Raw genomic sequence first — 20698 nt, 5'->3', positions numbered from 1 at the left:
ATCTCCAAAAGGATTACTAATCGAATATGTTCGATCTAAACTATTTTAAAATCCGAACGGATGAGACCTTGGAGAGAATATAACACTAAAGAAGAGGCAAAGCCAAGAATGGCATGTATGTATATTGTGAGGTAAGTATCACATTATTTGATCATTTTTAGAAATTTCATGTTTACAATACTTTGATTTTTTAAAAATACTCCAGATTTTCTTGTCCCAAGCAAAGGTTACCGTAGACATTTTTGGCACAACGTTTTGGAATTTTAGATCCTCAATGCTCTTCAACTTTGTACTTGTTCGGCTTTATAACTATTTCGATCTGAGCGTCACTATTTTTGTAGACGACACGCGCGTCTTGCGTATATAATTCTGGTAGATGACACGCGCGTCTGTCGTATTAAATTATAATCCTGGTACATTTGATAACCATTGAAATGACCAATAAAGCATAAGGTTTCCGGTTTTCATTGTTGTTACATACGGTTATCTGGATCACAAAAGGGCCAAACGTGAAAAGTAGCGAGGACTAGTTAGTTTAAAAAAATAATTATAAATATATAACTAAAACAGTTGTTACTTTGATATTGATTCTTTTTTATAGATAAAGATAAGATAAGATAAGATTTATTTTATTAAAGTGTCACCATCCATTACAATATCAATATATATATACACATGAAGTCATAAGAACCTAACATTTAAGTAAAAGGATGCCAGCCGAAAACGACTTATGAGACACTATCATTAAAACAAACATCTAATACATACATAAAAGGACAGCTTTGTTACATTTAAAAAGTATTTCGTAAATAAAAAAAAAAACAAAAAAAAAAACATATATAATTTCTAGATGACATGTTTTCGTCGATAAAACATATGATAAAAGGAACTAGCTAAAAGAGGAACCATATTCTCATTAAACATAAGATAACGAAGTTTTTCAATATCGCATAAATACTCAAAATCAACATTTAAAAGACAGGCTTTGGCATATAATTCATGTCTGGTATCAGAGTAAAAACAACAATTAAAAAGAAAGTGTTTTTCATCTTCAATTTGGCAAGTATCACAAAAAAAACCATAAACGGTCTTGTAGAGGTTCTGGTGGTCTAGCATATCGACCTGTTTCAACTTTAAGTTGTAACGAACCAGCTCTGAATAGTGACAAAATTCGTCAGTGGCATCTATTATTAACTACCTTTACTTAAGGCTCCGTACCAATACAAGTTTTAAACAATCTATAAAATCTTAATTTATTACCATTGACATTATTTTTATCATTCCATACTTCATGGTGCCAAGATTCTTTTTCAAAAGTTTGTATAGAGTCCCATACATTACTCATATTAATTTCATCTTCTACATTTATAATCAAATTATATTTACGAGCTAACTGTAAAACTCTATAATCCCATGACGATTTTCTTCTAATCGCCCAGGTATGAACCTTTTTACATATATTACTGGTATTGTCACATTTAAGACGATTCCATAGTTTAAAAACTTCAACTTTTAGTAGTGCATCACCTGATAAAAAAACCCATATCACCTCTAGCAGCTAAGTTGCTGCTTCTTTTGCTTAAGCCTAAGAAAAATTTACAAGCATATATTATATTGAAAATTTTGAAAAAAAAGGTTTTAAGGTCTGTGCTTTTCGACATGAAAAACAATAAATTCTTTATTTAAAGGAAGGTAACCCATTTAACATACAAATGAACCTCAAACAATGTTTAACAATACAGCCCATTTACAGTGGTATTGATTAAGCGGTTAAGGATACTGCACATTCTTTGGATAATGAAGTTTCTAGATTCTTAAATCATTTGAAAAGAGTACAATTACAGAGACAAAGAAGGGTACACAAGACACAACATAGAAAACTAAAGACTAAACAACACGAACCTCACCAAAAACTGAGGGTGATCTCAGATGCTCCTGAAGTATAAGAAGAAATCGTCTCAGACTCAGTTTACTTTTAACTGTAGGAATTTGTTTTTCGTGATGTTTTGTTCCCAGCTAGTAACGTTTTGTTCATTTTATTTTGAAAACTAATAATGACAGGTAGACTCTTAAATTGTGTGTTGGTGGTGAATATTACAGAGTAGGGATATAAGTCTAGTGCATTGATGCCACTGACTAGCATTGAATGTTTAAAGGGAGACGAGTGCGTCAGTATATTCTGTCAGTACATAACCTCTACTCTACCAAGAATCCATCGATGCCGCCTCGTGGTAACCCACGGATACTGGTCTCACTCGATTCCAGGCCAAACTGATGGAGATTGGGGAGCAACAAGAACCCAATAGATGCAGTGTGTAGGCCCACCGGCGAGTGGATATACCCTAGAGTACTCATCAACCTTGTCCCAGCCATGGGCAAATAGTTGGTTAGATGGAAATTGATAGCTCAGACAGGTAATCCATCGAGGATAGCCAACACTGATACTATTCCGGGTAGATCTTTGCTCGTCAGTCTTGGTCGTCATTCGATCTAGGGGAATGGAACTACAAATCAACTGGTCCTCCAGGTTATGAAGTTGAGCACAAGATTAACTATCTCGTCTCATAAAAAAAATCTACTCTCGGAAAACAGATCAGTAAACTTATATACCTATATGGAGTTATTTTCTTTCAGAACGACAGGTCATTCTTTTTTAGAATCAACCTGGACGATACCATGTTTCAATGATATGCTCCAAGGCATAAAAGTATATGCTCCAAGGCATAAAATAATGACCTGTGTGAGGTCATTATTGTCCTTGATAAACATGCAATCTATGATTTACTTCAAAACTGTATTCGTCTAATAGTTTTTTGTAGCCGATTTGGAAATTTATTTTTTAAAGTTCAATCGATGATAAGTGTATTAAAAGAAACCGTCTTTGTAGTCCCGCATTTTAATTTTAGAAACAAATAACGTGGAGTTTTGTTAATTTATCGATAAAGAAACATTATCATATATGTCAGATGAATTTTAATGTAGACTTTCATAAAATAAATCCAGATTTAACATATTCGTGTGTAAGATTTTGAATATCTTATTGGGTCAAACTGAATAGGTTGATGGATTTTTGGTTGCTTGCTTAACGTCCAGTGGCAAATATTTCATGCATGTTTAGAACGATACATACTGAATAGGAAATCATACTGTGACCTACATGCATTTATATTCGTCTTCGTGTCAGTTCTCAACTTTTTAAAATTTATGTATACCTTTTACTCAATCAAATGATCAACTAATAAGATAATCGTATTTTCAATTGAATAACATTAACGTAACTCACGAAAGGGTTGGTTGCGGAGGGTATATAATTATATCCTGATTATCTTTTAATTAAATGTATTGCTATTCAAAAAACAATTTTTCTGAATTTGTCATTCGATTCAATTGTTAAAAAAAATAACCACTTTTCCGCGATAGAAATAACATAACAAATAGAAAAAAAACATACCCCCTCCCCCTTTTCCATAAGCTAAATGGCACAATAGATTACTAACAAAGTGTCTTGTATTTATCATACACCCTTATCGGACGGTAACAATACACTTGTGTCTTACTTCATGCAGTTACAGTAATATTTTTATTGTGTATGGATAATAATTTTTAAAAGGTTTATATCTAAATTATTTAGTGAGTTTTATTTCACATTCTAAATGAGCCGCAGGGCGTATTAAAACCTGGACGCATTAGAAAGGAATATTCCACTTTAGTGTTGTCGGTAAAATAGGATACTAAATTTTACAAATCTTTACAAAATTAATATTTTTTGACGGTATATAAGTCAGATAATGTATATTTTAAGGTTTTTCTTGTCGTAGAACACACCGAGGGGTGTCAGGATTGATCAAATGAAAGACCGACCGGAGGGAGGTCTTTCTTTGAATAATCCTGACACCCCGAGGTGTGTTCTACGACAAGAAAAACCTTAAAATATGCATTATCTATAACATAATTTGAGGCCTTATGTGCTGACAGGCACGAAAAGGATGAGTGAGATTCTTAAATTAGCAAAAATGATCAGCAAGACAAGATCCACAAATGACTTAAATTTGTTGAAATCATTCGTAGACCATTCAAAAGAGTGTTCATCCTTAAATGGCGATCTTTATCCTTTTATTTTGTGTTTTTGGCAAAAACTAAATATGGAGAGAAATTAACACAGGAAAAAGAATAAGCAATTCAGGATTAACAAAAACAAGTTTTCTGTCATGAACTCTATACATTGTACACGTCCGAAATGTCATAGATGGATCATTTTTGAAGATGCACAAAGACATAAGTGAGCGATGCATGCTCTTCAGAGTCTTGTGCTTTGTTTACTATCAATAATAGAGAACATCAAAATGCATCACTTTAAGGTAGTTAAATAATCTTTAAAGGTCAATTTTCGAAATAACAACAAAATTGATTCCATGAAATCTGTACCTAGTTTTGAATCTGAATCTTTCTTTATTCAAATCTATGAGTAATGTTGTTACAAACATATGTTTTATTTACTACAAAAAAGTAATGTTGTGATATAAGCTTACAAGTAGAAAGCAATGAATTGGCAAAGGAGTACACACCAGAGAATATATAGGACCATAATGAGTATTTTATACATAAAAGGTTACACGTATTACTAGCAGAAAGATTTAAAACATTTTTTTGATATTGTTTTGATAAATTTGTTATCAAATTCATATTATTATTAAAATGTTTGGATGGCTAGATTGGTTAGGTGAATAAAGTTTAAACCTAAAGTTTTTCAAACTCAACATGAAACCTAAACACCGATGACTCATGTAGCAGATCATAGACATTGATTCAATTATGCCGCAGAGAATGCAAGCTTGTCTTCAACAATTTCAACTCTTCTCTTTTCAATGATCAATCTCTCTATCTCAATGTTCAAACGATGGCCCTCTATTTCGGTAAGTTTCCGTTGCAGTAATAGCCTGAAAGACAAAACAAAAACATTTAAACAATATTTACAATTTAGCATGGTTGTTACAGTCAATAATGCACAGTGGTTCAAAATACAATATTGATAATGTTTACCAAATTATAGGTGGATTATATGTGCATAAAATTGAGAATGGAAATGGGGAATATGTCAAAGAGACAACAACCCGACCATAGAACATAAAACAACAGAAGGTCACCAATAAGTCATCAATGCAGCGAGAAATTCCTACACCCGGAGATGTCCTTCAGCTGGACCCTAAACAAATATAGATACTAGGTCAGTGATAATGAACGCTGTATGCATTAGAAAAATTCGATTGTGAGGAGTTAATGAATTTTTATATGGTTCCGGAAATTCAAAAACCATTTCAAATCTTCAATTTGGGCAAGTAAATAAATTAGATAGAAAAATAGTTTATATATTCTTTTTCTAATTCACTTAGTTAGTATAACAGACAAGGCTTGCGTCATGAAATGACGCTTTCTTTTTCGAATTCATTACCTGTATAATCTTATATCTGCTTTAATTTTTCGTCAATAAACGAATTTGAAAAGAGCACCTCACAGAATCGATTTGAAAAGTGTTGCTGTTTTTTTTAAAATTTGTATAAGTTTGTCCTCATTGGCAATTTATAAACACAAATTTTATCAACATTATAACTTATATCAAACCTTACGAATTTGTCACCCTCTGTAATTATTAAAAAATAGTCATTTAGAAGGTAAACATCAAAGAAAGCTTTCGAATTTATTAAACAATAATACTGTGTATTCATTAATATGCGTTGTTTGCAAAATATCGTTGGTTTCGTGAAACATTCAAGTTTTCCTCAATCCAAGAGAATTGATACTCAATATTGTCTTATATATTGTCTATTAATGTCTCGTCAGTTATGCTCGAGGCAAAAATATAAGAAAATCCAAAGCTTAATTAATGAAAGAGCTATAAACCAAAAAGAACTAAAACGTATAGCCAAAGCAAGGCCAGGCAAGGTATCAGAGCTTTGTTTGATGGAGATAATTTTGAACTATTTGAAATATTTTGTAACAACAAATTCTAAGAACACAATATCCGTATGTTCATGTCAGTACTAGCTAACTGGGATGGTGATATCATCGGGGACTGTCATGATCATCATAATATATAACAAATACATTAAATAATGCATACTTTTTTTCAAAACAGTGATGCATCTGGTACATTAACTGGTTAAGTAATCTTCTTTATTATATGTATACATACATTTCGTTTTTGTTCTTCATTTTCTTCTTAATCACAACAGCTAGGAAAATGAACATAATAACTAGCAACAAGACACTAACAACAACAACTATCAAAGGAACAGTTATATCATGTGATGTTACTCTCGCATACTCAGATCCAGATACATGTCCCAATCTATCTGTTTGTTCATCTGTGAAAAGTTTTTAACATAATGTTAAGATGAATTTTAAGCACTTTCAAATGTGAAAATAATAATAGTTATATGTGATTACACGTTTCATCAACTAGGTCGTGACACTAGAGAGAATTTTGGACTAGCATGGCGGTGTTGAATAAATCATTTGTTTGCATTCATACAAAGACATCCAAACCTTTTGAAAAGACTACCATGAAGTGAAGTATGCTCGAGATTCATTAATTGGAAGGCGGTATACAGATGTATGTTTGAGATTAAAAGTCTAAGGATGGTGGGCAATAGCTAACCTTTTCCAAACAAATTCGAAAATAAGCAAGACAGCAACATAATGATCTGCTTGAAATGTAGTTAACTTTTATCTATAGCAACAGAACATCATTCTAAACGAGCTAAAAGAGATTGAGCTAACGTTGTATGGTATGTCATATAATTGGATTGCTGATACCGGCATCATCGATCATGCGACATGAAATGTGTTCTCTCCGTGCGTCACCGGAATTTACGTGACTAGAAGTCATTACTTCTACTGCGGGACTGCAAGTCACATTATAGGAAAGACTCACGGAAGAAAATCACCATTTAGAATAGCTATTTACACTTGTGATCAATTGATTGTTTTTTTCGAACAGTTTCGTAACAAAAAAGTTAAAACGCTACCGGATTGGTAGTTTTTCGATAAATGCAGTCTCGTTGTGAAAAATAGCAAGAGGTTATGGATTAATCATAAACAGCATGGTCCTAACGTTTCACACATCCAGTGCGTACATGTTGTTATTAATTAGGGGGAAATATATATATTTTTTTTATGTATTTACTTCCAAATATTCGAATTCAAATTATAAAATGTTATGTTGAAGTTTAAAAATTTTCCCAAAATGGAAATTTTTTCTAATTAAATATAAAGAGCCAGGGCCATTTTCCCCGGAGTTCTTTTCATTCGATTAGAAAGATAAATCATGTTTTAAATGGACCGACAAATGCTTATTATAGTACATGCAAATACGTCACATCATCTATTTTCTTACCTTGAACATGTATTCATACAAAACTCAAGGCCATGACTATTGTTTTTTTTTATATTGAGTTTGTTTAATTGTTAACACTCTATATGCGAATAAGGTACCATACCACGTAACTTGTCAAGAAGCAAACTAATATCAGACATACGGAAATGGGATACTGCTCTGTACATATGTATACTTTTCCTTGTCTTTAAGGTTTTATCGTCTATGAGATAAAATAAAGTAAGATATATTTAACCGGACATCTGACATCTTACATCAGTTGTTCATAGAATACCTTGTGTTACAAACACACGTAATATAGCATTTTCTGACATTTTAACAAAAAGTTCCTCGTTGTGATAAAGATGCAACAGCTTCTTGATGTTTTACCTACAATCACGATATGTTGTGTAATTGATTTGTTCTGTGGTGTTGTTTCATTTTCTGATGGCTTCGGTACGGTGCAGGGACGGTGGTCAAAATGTCAGCAATAGTATCTACACAGTTGGTGAATTGGCGACAAAATTGCTGTTGACTGCATTTGTTATATATAAGACCATGTTCTTTAAAGTTTCGAAAAATTGTTTGTGTTGTTCTGAAATTTTTCTACAATGGCCTTTTTGTAGTTGTGTGTATATTACAGACGCAACATTTGGGCTTCATTGCTATATAATCAATTCGTGTGTAATTGGTTATGTACAGGCAGTTTCTTCAGTTTGACGGCAATTGATCATTTCATATATGTAATAAATGTAAACACATGAATAGAAAGTAAGTCAAGAGTATGAATAGTCATAGGAATGCACACAATAAGCGATACATTATTTTTTTCTTTAATGAAATGAAATATAGTAAAAAAGATCCATCTATATAATGACTCTATAAATTATCTACAAACATCCGAAAAAATATGATAGAAACATCGATTTAATATTTCAACAGAAAAAAAATGTAAAACATCTTTGCGAGATTTGAACCCTTTCTTCACAACAGTCTTTCATTTGCAGTTATATGCTCTTTTTTAAAAATCTTTATTCAATTATACAATATTTATATACAATAAAAGATATATTACATATTACACAAAAATATCACAAGACAATTTTGTTAATATGATGACATATATAATCAACACAATAATCAGAAATTAAATGTAATGAAGCCTTCAGTTTCTTGTCTCAGAAGATTATTTTTTAAAAAGTGTTTCTCAAAAACATTTCTCATTCATCTTGCATCACACAAATATTCATACAGGTAAGTTATATAATGTTTTAAAGTGTATAAAATAGTCTAATAAGATCAACATCACTGTTTAAATTTCTAAGTAGATTCCTACATCTAAAGATACAATATCTCGCTAAAGATAACATGCAGTTGAAAAAACTTACACTAACGCGTTTGATAGATGCAAACATAAATACTTCTTCATACACTAAATTATCAATTTTGTCAGAATTAACATTATCAAATAAAACTGAGAACTTTTGTTGCATAAACAGATGACATTCTACTAATTCAGAACATAATAAAAATAAATTAGTGATATTTTCTATTTCCTTTTCACATACATCACATACTTTGTAATTTATAAGTTTCATAGTCATAAGTTTAGAATTAGTGAAAATACAATTATGTGCTATTTTGAAATCTAGATCCATCAATATAGATGGTTTCCAATAAAAATTAACGTTTTTCCATACTTTACAAAAATCATTCTCTTCAATCTCAAATACTTCCGACCACTTTTTGAAGCAAATAAAATAAATGCAATTCTTTTGTCGAACACATAAAAAACTCCTTTGAATATTTTTATGAATAATTTCTGTCCATTCTTCAGGCAATACAACCTTTAAAATATTATATCTTTTTACAATATTGTTAATATTAAAATGATTAGTAACATTTGGCATCATCTCAACTATAGCTATTTCTGGTAAGAAACCTCTATAACTTCATAACCTATATCTTTTACTTGAACAATTCAAGCATTTGTAAAATCATACTATATAACTGTATTTCCGTTGAACAACACATTTGGATTTCAAAATAAGGGTTGATAGTATACATTTGCAGTGCTTAGATCAAATTCAATATCATCTCTTGAGAGATTAAAACCTTTCAAGATTTTTTTGTAAACAATAGGAATACACTCGAAGTTTTCTGGTAAAGACATGAATAATATTTCTTCTGATAAGTTCATATTTAAAATTTTTGAAATAAAATATTTAAATGTAGACTTCCATAGCACTGTCTAAATACCTGGCCAAAATTTTAATCTAAATGCATACATTTTTAATTCAATATCAGGTAACTGTAAACCTCCATTACAGTTTTGGTCAAAGCTTGTGTTATATTTTACCAAGTGTGCACCATTGTTCCACACAAAAGTAACACAAAGTCAAGCAGTTTTAATATCTTGTAAAACATGATCTTGCATCAATGTTACAAACAAAGAATACCATATTCTTGACATAAATAATGAGGAAATAACATTCACTCTTCCCTGTATAGTCAATTGCCTCTGCATCTGCATAATTAATAAGGACTTAATTTTACTAACTTTGCCACTCCAATTTAAATAATCACAAACAGTTTTGTCTTTGCCAACAAACACTCCTAAAAATAATTTATACTTTTCACAAACTTGCAAATTGTATTTGTTTTTTTTCTACATAATCAGTTATTCTACCTTTCCAAATTGACAATATCTCTGATTTTTGCCTATTTATTTTAGCGCCTGAACTGGCTTCCATTCATTTCAAAACTTTGAAAATCATCATTAAAACTTTTATCAGACACATCTGCGTGCTGAAAAATAAGAGCTTAATCAGTCGTTTTTGGAATTTTTATACCAGACATATTCACATTTTTTCTAATGTGACATTGTAAAGTTTCAGCTGCTAAAACATAAAGAAGGACAACTTTGTCTTATCCCATTTTCAACAGAAAAATAAGGTGTCAAAAATCCATTGCATTTTACATAGCTATTAATTCTTGTATAGAAATTTCTATTCACTTGATAAATACATCACCAAACCAAAATTGCTTTAATGTTTTAAAAATAAACTTTTGACTTTCTCAGTCAAAAGCTTTCTCTTGGTCAATTTAAACAATATAGCCTTCAAGTTCATCATTTTCAACTAAAGTAATGATATCTCCCACATTAGCAATATTATTACTTATATCTCTACCAATAATACAGCAGGTTTGGTTTTCTGATATAATAGCTGGTAATACCCTTTTAAATCTATCTGCCATTATTCTGGCCAATATTTTATAATCTCAACTTGTAACAAAGATATTGGTCTATAATTTTTCAAAATTCTTCTGTCACTTTTTTTCTTATAAATTAAGCTTATAGACCTTGACCAAATATTTTCATCATAAATACTATTATAAACATGACATAAGATATTTCTTCAACAATCATACAATTTACAGTAAAATTCTGTCGTAAGCCTATCTGTACCAGGACTTTATTTTTTTTTAGTAATTTCATCATATATTATTTCTGCATCACACATGTCTTTATCATTTCGATTTTTTTTTTACATCAATGGAACAAATGAATTTTTCCATTTTCACATGATCTACTTTAACACAAGAATATACATTTTTATAAAAAGCATATTCGATATCTAGTTTACCATCAGTATCACTAATGACATCACCTTTGTCATGTATAATTTCTTTTACAGCATTATTTTCTTGCTTGTATTTTTCTACATTAAAAAATAGTGTTCTTATCACTTTCAGAAGCCCATATTGCTTTGGATCGTAAAACCGCTCCTTTGCATTTTTCTAACTCATAATTATTTAACTCAAGCTTAAAGTTTTCTAATTTTGTTACATCTATAGCAATACCATCTGCTTGCATAGCACATCTTTTGGATTTTATTTTGTAAGTTACAAAAATCTTTCTTTTTTTCTTTTACCAATTTCACTGAAAAAACTTGTGAGAACGTTTTGATTCTAAACTGAAGATTATCCAACCATACAAGAGGTTAAACAGTATACAATGAACTTTGTACAGCTTCATTAATTATATTCCTTACTTTTTGAACACATTCATCATTATGTGGTAAAATGTTATTTAAAACCCATAGTCCGGGACCTTTTTCAACAGTACAGAAATTGAAATTCATTATAACGTAAGTATGGTAACTAAAAATAGTTTCGTTTTAAGATACATTTTATACATTAGATGACAACATTCGACTAATAAGAAAATAGTCAATACGACTTTGTTGTAACATACCATTTGTAATTCTTTTCCAAGAAAATATCTTTTTATTTTCATTTCTACTTCTCCATATATCGTATACATTACATGAATGAATAATTTCACATAGCTCTTTATAAGCTTCATCACAAAAATGTTTTGATAAACCACCGTTATCTATACTACTTAAAGTGGTTTTTAAAATCAACTCCAACACTGAGGTTTTCTAAACTTGATATTTATCCTCTAATAAACATAAAAAAATCTTTTCTTTCTGAAGAATTATTTGGAGTATATAAAGAAACTAAATTACAACTTTTCCTTGATAATCATACGTTACACCTATACAGCGACATTTGTCATCTTTAAAAACTAATTTAGAACTTTCTTTATAATTATAACTAATCTTAATAGCTACATCTTGTCGACAATTTTTACCATTACTTTCCCAAATCACACCTTTATACATATGTCTAATTCCATTGACAAAGCCATCGTCCCAAACTGTTTCCTGTAACAGGGAAAAGCTTATATGCCTATCGTATAATACAGATACATAATTTTGAAAATTATCTACACTTTTCAGACCATTACAATTATGTGTACATATAAATACCATTTTAAAAGTAAGGTAAGTAATATAAATTTAAACATTGCCATCATGTCAAGTATCTGAGGCCTTTTCACCAGCATTTTGTTTCCCATCTAATTTTGATTTTCATTTCTTCTTGCTTTTTACCATACTCTTCTTAATTGTCTGGCAGTCAATGCCTTTGTGTTTTTCGAAACCATTTCGGCCTCATTATTCTTATCAATACCTCCTCCATCTGAGCTTTCATCTTCATCAAAGACAGAGGAGCCATCATTATGTACCCCGGCTGTGACCTCATCACAAATCGTGGCACAATCACCACAAGTGTCACTGTCCTCTCCTCCCGTATCCATTTTTTCACCAGAAGGAGAGGTGTCTCTCCGCACCTTTTTATTATCTATATGCTCATCTCGCCCTGTGTCATCTACTTCACACGAAGAGATGACGTCATTTATCCCAGTCAGACAAACAACCTCAACATTATCATCATTACAATTATCATCAGAAATAACAATTTTCCCTTTTCTACTGTCTACATTTTCAGTGTTATGAATTTCAACAACAACATTCAAAGATACATCATTTTTACATAATTCATTTTGTTCATTCATAGGTTCATATATATTTTTGACAGTTACATCATTTTCATATGCTACTGCTGTGTCTTCGTTTTCATCAGAGTCTATACAGTTACAAACAGTTTGTTTACAATGTTCACATACACACTCACAAGGAGCATGTTTACTATCTAAACATGGGCATACACATGGATCATTATGATAACAAACAATACTACATTGACATGGACATTTTTAACATTTTCCACAAGGGCAAGTGCATTCAGCTTTACCACAGGTAGGGGACTCACAAATACATACCAGATGCCCACAGTATGGACAATCATTCTCATGACCTTGATTATTTTTATCTTGGAAGTTGTTGGGTCTAAACCTTGTCTATCATCTTTGTCAAAGAACCCCTTAGCTCCTACGTGTAACTCATCCTTATTTCCACCATCAGCATTACCATTTACTTCAACTGCGTCACATACACACTTTTAAGGCAGATTTTTGCAGCCATCACATTTTTAGCTCTACATTTCCGAAATGAGTGTCCATGATTACCACAACCAACGCAGACATAATGCGGACAGTCACGTTGAATATGATCTGGCGATAGGCAAAGTGAACAGACCTTACTCTGATTATTATGAACAACACGATAGTGTTTCATTGTTGTACCAATCTCGAATCCCATTGTCCATGGAAAGGCAACAGATCCTGGTGGGAATTTACACTTAAATGAACCTTATTCCATCTGCTACTTGCGTTCCCGGTATAGCAAGGCGATATATAAGAGATTTAATGAGTATTCCCGTTCATCATCTTCAATAAACGAAGCTAATTTCACGAATGAAACAACGGTTGTATCATAAAAGATAAGACTACAGTTGTAGTCACATCTATTGATCTCTATGCCATTTAATAATTTCACGGCATCATCTTTCGAATCAAGAGTAACATCATAGGACAATGCATCATTTTGAACAACTGCCAAAACAGTATTCAGACCTGTATGCTCTACGTATAAAGCCACGGCAATGCTTGCTATATAGGTACAACTAAGCGATGTTTCACTTATTTCAGTAAAAACCAATTTCATTTTTGAGGGAAAAAGTTGTATTCATTACATAACTTTTTTTCTGGTTTGAAATGTCCTTCTAGGGGAATTCCCTGTTTTTCCCACCTAAAAGCACCCTTAATTCCTCATATTGGACTTTCATCCTTTTTGGAGGGTTAAATTAACTATTTCATGTATTTATCACACATGTCATGATATATGAAAATCGAGATATTGATCAAAAAGCATTTTTATTTTTTGTATTTATAAATTTTATTCTTTCAGCACTTTTTGAAATTGGCCCTTCTGTGAAAAATATTCAGGGGAAGGAAATTGGCCCTACCTCAAATATTTAAACCAGTACGTAATAAAATCGATCAATGACTTCATGGTCGTAGTTTTTCTACCAATCGGAACCATTGTGGAGCACAGTTTACGTATCTTTGAAACCGAGTAAATGGCAACACAGCTTATGTAATATTCAGTTTAACAGTATAGTTTATAGTGTACATATACTATATTATGCTTAATCTAGTGGTTTTGAAAAATATATATACATAATGTTTCATCCCTATTCTTAATTTTCCTTAATTCTAGTGTTCTTTTGCTGTGTTATTGGCCAGAATCAGTAACAGTATTGCATTTACAATATAATTTTGATACAACGATTCAATAAATAAATCTCGGAGAATTTTTGATACTCATATATATTATCGTTTTATTTTGTACGTAATTGGGCACAGTGAAATCAATTGGGTCGACTGTTTCGGTAAATTTTAAAACAAGTTAACAAAAACGACTGTTTCGAGGCTGGTCTGCCGTAATTGATTGCGAAGTCCTGCCATGAATGCTATAAGTATAGATTATTACATGGCATTTTTCATTTCAGACCCTTTATCGGCCCTAGGTCATGACATCAAACCAAGAGCTGCAGACTCGAGGGCTGATATCATGAACGAGGTCTGATATGAAAAATGACATGTAATGATCTTTTCATCATATACTTCAGCAGAAGAAATACAGACAACAACTATTAAAATTTTGTCTTTCTTTGAACTTTTATATAATAACTTACAGTACAGACAACCAAATACAAATTTCTTAACTTAATTGTTTTTATTGATATTACAAGCATTTTATTTATCTTGTCAATAATCATGTTTTAATTTTTATAAATGTATTGTCACCTTTCATGTGATGGTTGTACCAGAACAAATGTGCATAGTTTTTCCTTTATAATTGTTATGTACAATTTCTGGCATTTTATTTATGGCTGAAGTTGTTGGGGCTGGAACATGTCTAGAGTTGGACTCAAAATTTGATATTAAAATTGAGAATGGAAATGGGGAATGTGCCTAAGAGACAACGACCCGACCATAGAAAAAAAAACAACAGCAGAAGGTCACCAACAGGTCTTCAATGTAGCTAGAAATTCCCGCACCCAGATGGGTCCTTCAGCTGGCCCCTAAACAAATATATACTACTTCAGTGATAATGAACGCCATACTAATTTCCAAATTATACACAAGAAACTAAAATTAAAATAATACAAGACTAACAAAGGTCAGAGGCTCCTGACATGGGACAGGCGCAAAAATGCGGCGGGGTTAAACATGTTTGTGAGATCTCAACCCTTCCCCTATACCTCTAGCCAATGTAGAAAAGTAAACGCATAACAATACGCACATTAAAATTCAGTTCAAGAGAAGTCCGAGTCTGTCCGAGTCTGATGTCAGAAGATGTAACCAAAGAAAATAAACAAAATGACAATAATACATAAATAACAACAGACTACTAGCAGTTAACTGACATGCCAGCTCCAGACTTCAATTAAACTGACTGAAAGATTATGATTTCATCATATGAACATCAGGCACAATCCTTCCCGTAAGGCGTTAAGTATCATACCATCATAACATATGAGAAGAACATTACCCGTGTCATGCCAACAACAGGTTTTTGAATAAATGTGTTTAGTTCCGATGCAAAGACCCTATAAGTGAATCAATATTAACGCCAAAATATGCAATCTTTAATGACCTGACAACAGTATCGTAACTATATCCCTTCTTAAAAGGTCTATTCAAAGGTTTTGTTAGTTTTTGAGGTGAATACTGACACCTTTGTGCTTTATAAAGAATATTTCCATAAAAAATTGGATGTGAAATACCTGAACGTATAAGAAGTCTGCATGTTGAGCTATATTTACGAATGGTGTCCTTATACCGATGATAAAATTTAGTAAATGTTTTGACTAGTTTGTGATATCGAAAACCCTGGTATAATAATTTTTCAGTAATACATAAATTTCTCTCGTTAAAATCTAAAAAAATGTTAGATACACGAGCGCATCGGACAAGTTGAGATATATAAACACCATAAGATGGTGACAAGGGAACCTCACCATCTAAAAATGGATAATTAACGATAGGAAATGAAATATCATCTCTTTTAACATAAATTTTAGTATTCAGCTTTCCGATAGTGATGTAGATATCAAGATCGAGGAAAGGGCAGTGGTCATTGTTAGTATTAGCTTTATTTAAAGTAAGTTCAACAGGATAAGTTTTTTTGATATACATACTGAAATCGTCATTATTGAGAGCCAAACTATCATCCAAATATCTAAAAGTATTATTAAATTTGTTTATCAGATGTTGTTTCGATGGGTCTTTGCTTATTTTTGTCATAAATTGTAACTCATAGCAATACAAAAACAGGTCCGCAATAAGTGGTGCACAGCTAGTCCCCATTGAAATTCCGATAATCTGACGATATACGGAATCCCCAAAGCGAACACAAATGTTATCTAGTAAAAATTCAAGGGCATATATAGTACCAAAGCATTTCCAATTGACATAGTTTTTTTTTGTTTTCTGCTACTAAAAAATGACCTAAAAGAGTTTGAACATATATTTTCACATTCTGACTTTTTAAATGGCCATTTAATTAGGTGTATGAATTTTTTCTTAATGAGAATGTAAGGCAATGTGTTATACAGGGTAGATATGTCTTTCAAAACATGTTTAATCTTAATTCATTGTTGCTCCTTAACCAATTTGTGAAAGTCTTAAATCACTTGCGGTTTTCCGCACTATGTTGTCGTTTTTCAAAGACTCTACAAACGCAGCGATATCGTCTATCATGTTTACAAACAAATTTCCGGAAATGCACGAAGTTGCATGCGATAAACGTCACGGACATTAACCGAAAGGCATATGCTAACATTCCGGAAGCAATCAATAAAGGATCGTTTATCAGCCCGCCGAGAAAATTCTTAGTCTGGTTAATAAACATAGTTTTCCATTCATAGCCTTTTAATATTTTTAAATGTTATTGAACTGTAAAATTTAAGTAATATTTTAAACAAATATATGATAAACTAAAACTATGTACTGTGAAGATTAATTCTAAAAGAGAGTAATAATGTTTCACATCATATCAAATAAAGAGACATTAAATAAATATCTTCATTGATGGTTCGTCAGCTAGAGATACTTCAATGAACAGTTGTTTTGCAATTTACAACAATTTTATGATAAGTATTATGACTTCATCTCCATCGAAAAAGTAAAATCACAAAAATACTGAACTCCGAGACAAATTCAAAACGAAAAGTCCCCAATCAAATGGCAAAATCAAAATCAAATGATAAAACACAGCAAACGAATCGACAACTGTCATATTCCTGATTTGGTACAGCCATTTTCGAATGTACAAAATGGTGGATTGAACTTGGTTTTATAGCGAACTTTTTGTTTTGATAATACTTTGATAATGCTAACATTATTCATTATATGACATTAAAGCTGTTTCTTAAATCTTGATGCAAATATGAAATTACCTTGACAAATGGCTATATGGAAAGTCACCAGTAAAGCGATTATTCGTAAAGGAAAACGTATATCCATGCTCTTTTTATCTATACGAAAAAAATCATGATATAACATAACTATTTTATTATTTTACCGATTGGTACTAACGATTTAAACATTTATTATTCTAAAAAATATTTCGAAAATTAAAAAATGATAACATCATAGTATTATACAAAATATCTTTGAAGCTTCTTTATATTCATAAACATGCATGTAACATATAAACCACATTCCGGAAATATAAGTGTCATGAAGAAACTACAAATAAATCAAACTGAATATAAAGAATTAAAGCCCTATCTTACAAATGTCAATATTTTAAGTCAGCAAAATATCAGTCAAGGGTAGTAGTAAATCGATATATTTTAAAATTCATCCGAAATCTATGTCCATAATCGTTATAATGGCGTAAAAGACATGTTACGAATTAATTTTTCGTTGTAGGTTATGTTCTTGCCTAGCTATTATGGATTCCTATTTCTCTATGTTTATGATGTTTATACATATGTAAAAATTCACTAAAAAAGACTATTTAAAAGCACAAAATGATACAAGCTCATAATAAATTTTGAAACGATACTTTTTGTGGCAAAGCTCACAAAAAAATCAAATTCTCGTTCGAACTTTTTAATTGAAGCAGTTTCATTTGATGGTAAAAAATAGAAGAAAAAAAAATATACCCCAGATATTACCAAAATATTGGACAGTTCATCGAACCTCATGAATAGACAATATCCCACTACTTAAAAAAAATAAAAATAAACAATGGGTTTCCCGTTTTACATACAAACAACAGATTTTATAGCTGCAACAGACAGGATGCTCGCTTGCTACAACAATGAATTAAAAGACCACATATGGTTTTGAAAACAGGATTACAATGTGAACACTACCACAAGAAATTTGTTATAGTTTTGAGAGCTGTTTGTTAAATACTTCTGCTAAAGAAAACAGATCATTCAGAAGTTGTATGAATTTTATCATAATATTTTATTGCAATAGATTATGTGCTTTTTTGTTAGAAGGTCTACAACGTTTTCTGTCTTTATACATCATTGACTTTCAAATATTCAGATGTGAGCGTTCCTCAAAAAGGAAGTGAACATTAACATGATTAATCTAGAAAAGCGTTTCGGACACATGACATTTATAACGTGTTGTTACTATTATGTTTACTTCTTCTGTCATATTTTCACATATATTCGTAGTATACGATAACCAACATGCATTTCTGAAGAGAGAAAATGATATTTTTGATAAACCTTCCATTTTTGAGAGTATCTTATAGAGGAGCATTGATTTCAAAAATAGTATTTTGTTTCTTTTTATTTGAATTTGAACAACAACGTTTTTGATTATTAAATCATATCTTATTTTTTACAGTCTGTATTACTTCAAGAAAACGAGTTAACACTATTCATATGAACACAAATGCACCACTTATACAAATGATTATATATTTGGTGGACAACACATGTATTATATCCCAGAGTATTGGGTTAAAAGTAATATAATTGTCCTACTTCTATTTGTATTTTGAATCCTAAGATTATAGATAACAACTGTCTTTAATTAAGAACTCTCCTACCAACTAATAAGATGTTAACGTGTGACTCAGCCTTAAGTTTTCTGTGTTGTATTTAGTGTATTGATGTTTGATTTTTGTTTGTCCTGTCTTCTTTTGTCATGCAGTTGGTAGTTTACTCTTGACTCATGAGTTAAACTGCTATTTTTCTATCTTTGCCTCTTTTAAACAGAATAACTTTTAAACGGTTTAATATCAGCCTTATTGTGAATCGCTAGTTTACGCCATAGTAATGATTCATTATGACTATACGCAGCTTAATGATGCAAATGAGAGCCGTGTTTTTAACCTTATTATCAAAACTCACATGTTAAATAATTTTAGTCAGCTCTTTATCCTACTTTCTCCTTTCCGAGTTAAGCAAAAATAACAGGTAATGATGGCTAACAGGAAGAAGTAAGTACCCGTATATAACAATAATTCAATAGTGAAAATTTATTATATTCACCTGTACATGTTTTATTGGTATTTGTATTTGACATGTTGGATAAAACATGAAATGTGACGCAAATAAAAGACTTGTTTGAAAACATTGAATTACAATTGATGCAATTGAAACATGTCAGATGAAACTAAATAAATAAATTTCCTTTGATCCTGCCATTTTAAATAATAATATTTAAATGTCATAAATATCTATCTGCCTCATATATTTCATTTTCCATTTTGAGAGAGTAAAAATAAAATTCATGACAAAATAAGAATATGTCAAATGTCTTTCATTCATTTAATGTGTTTTATAAATGAAATTAAAACCGTAAGAACAAATGACAAATTTTACTTATGAAAAAGGGTGTTGTATAAAATTTAAGTTTACTTTTGTGTTAAATTATGTTAATTTGTCTTCAAACTATTTAGCAACCCTATACCACACTTTGGTTATCCGATTAATGTGACTTTCGAAGAATGTGTCTTTTTCAACATATTAATATATTGTAATAAAAATTCATAATATCGAATAATTTTTTTAGATTTAGCTAACAAAGTCCTTGTATTTGTATAACGTAACATTCGTTTATAGTCGAAAATTGTTTTAACGTTAGATAAGCTATAACTAAAAATTGCCAGGTAGTCCCTCTCCGTGATTAATATTAGACAACTCTGGGTAATTTCCCAATCTTTTTTTAACATTATGGGTAATTTCCCAATCAATCCATCATGAAGAGGAGATAAATAATTCGATTTTCAGTCTTTTTCAAAATTGATGAACGGTTCTTTATATTGGTATGTAATCATTTTAAACGTTTCAAATTTATGAAATTATATTCGTACATCAATGTTTTAATTGTTTACGCCATTTTTGCGCCTGTCATAAGTCAGGAGCCTCTGGCCTTTGTTAGTCTTGTATTATTTTAATTTTAGTTTCTTGTGTACAATTTGGAAATTAGTATGGCGTTCATAATCACTGAACTAGTATATATTTGTTTAG

General features: G+C 31.0%; 1 protein-coding gene across 1 annotated transcript; it reads right to left on the bottom strand.

The window, feature by feature from the left end:
• Positions 1–4245: 4245 nt before the first annotated feature.
• On the bottom strand, positions 4246–7561 carry LOC139522473 (uncharacterized). Its single transcript, XM_071315973.1, has 3 exons — positions 7497–7561; positions 6191–6362; positions 4246–4937 (listed from the first exon to the last, which is right to left on the bottom strand). Exons 1-3 carry the CDS (start codon positions 7558–7560, stop codon positions 4811–4813), a joined length of 363 nt encoding a protein of 120 aa, XP_071172074.1. The 5' UTR covers position 7561; the 3' UTR covers positions 4246–4810.
• Positions 7562–20698: the final 13137 nt, after the last annotated feature.

Source organism: Mytilus edulis, chromosome 5 (genome assembly GCF_963676685.1).
Source record: "Mytilus edulis chromosome 5, xbMytEdul2.2, whole genome shotgun sequence".
NCBI classification, from domain to species: domain Eukaryota; kingdom Metazoa; phylum Mollusca; class Bivalvia; order Mytilida; family Mytilidae; genus Mytilus; species Mytilus edulis.
Note: the sequence above shows the minus strand (reverse complement) of the source record. Positions and strands in the feature narration are given on the sequence as shown.

Excerpts from the sequence above, each read along its gene's own strand:
- LOC139522473 (XM_071315973.1), bottom strand. The coding sequence starts at position 7,560 with ATGTACAGAGCAGTATCCCATTTCCGTATGTCTGATATTAGTTTGCTT. Across the intron at positions 6,363-7,496 it reads GCTTCTTGACAAGTTACGTG|ATGAACAAACAGATAGATTG; the intron begins GTATGGTACCTT and ends AACTTTTCACAG. Across the intron at positions 4,938-6,190 it reads ATGAAGAACAAAAACGAAAT|GCTATTACTGCAACGGAAAC; the intron begins GTATGTATACAT and ends TTTGTCTTTCAG.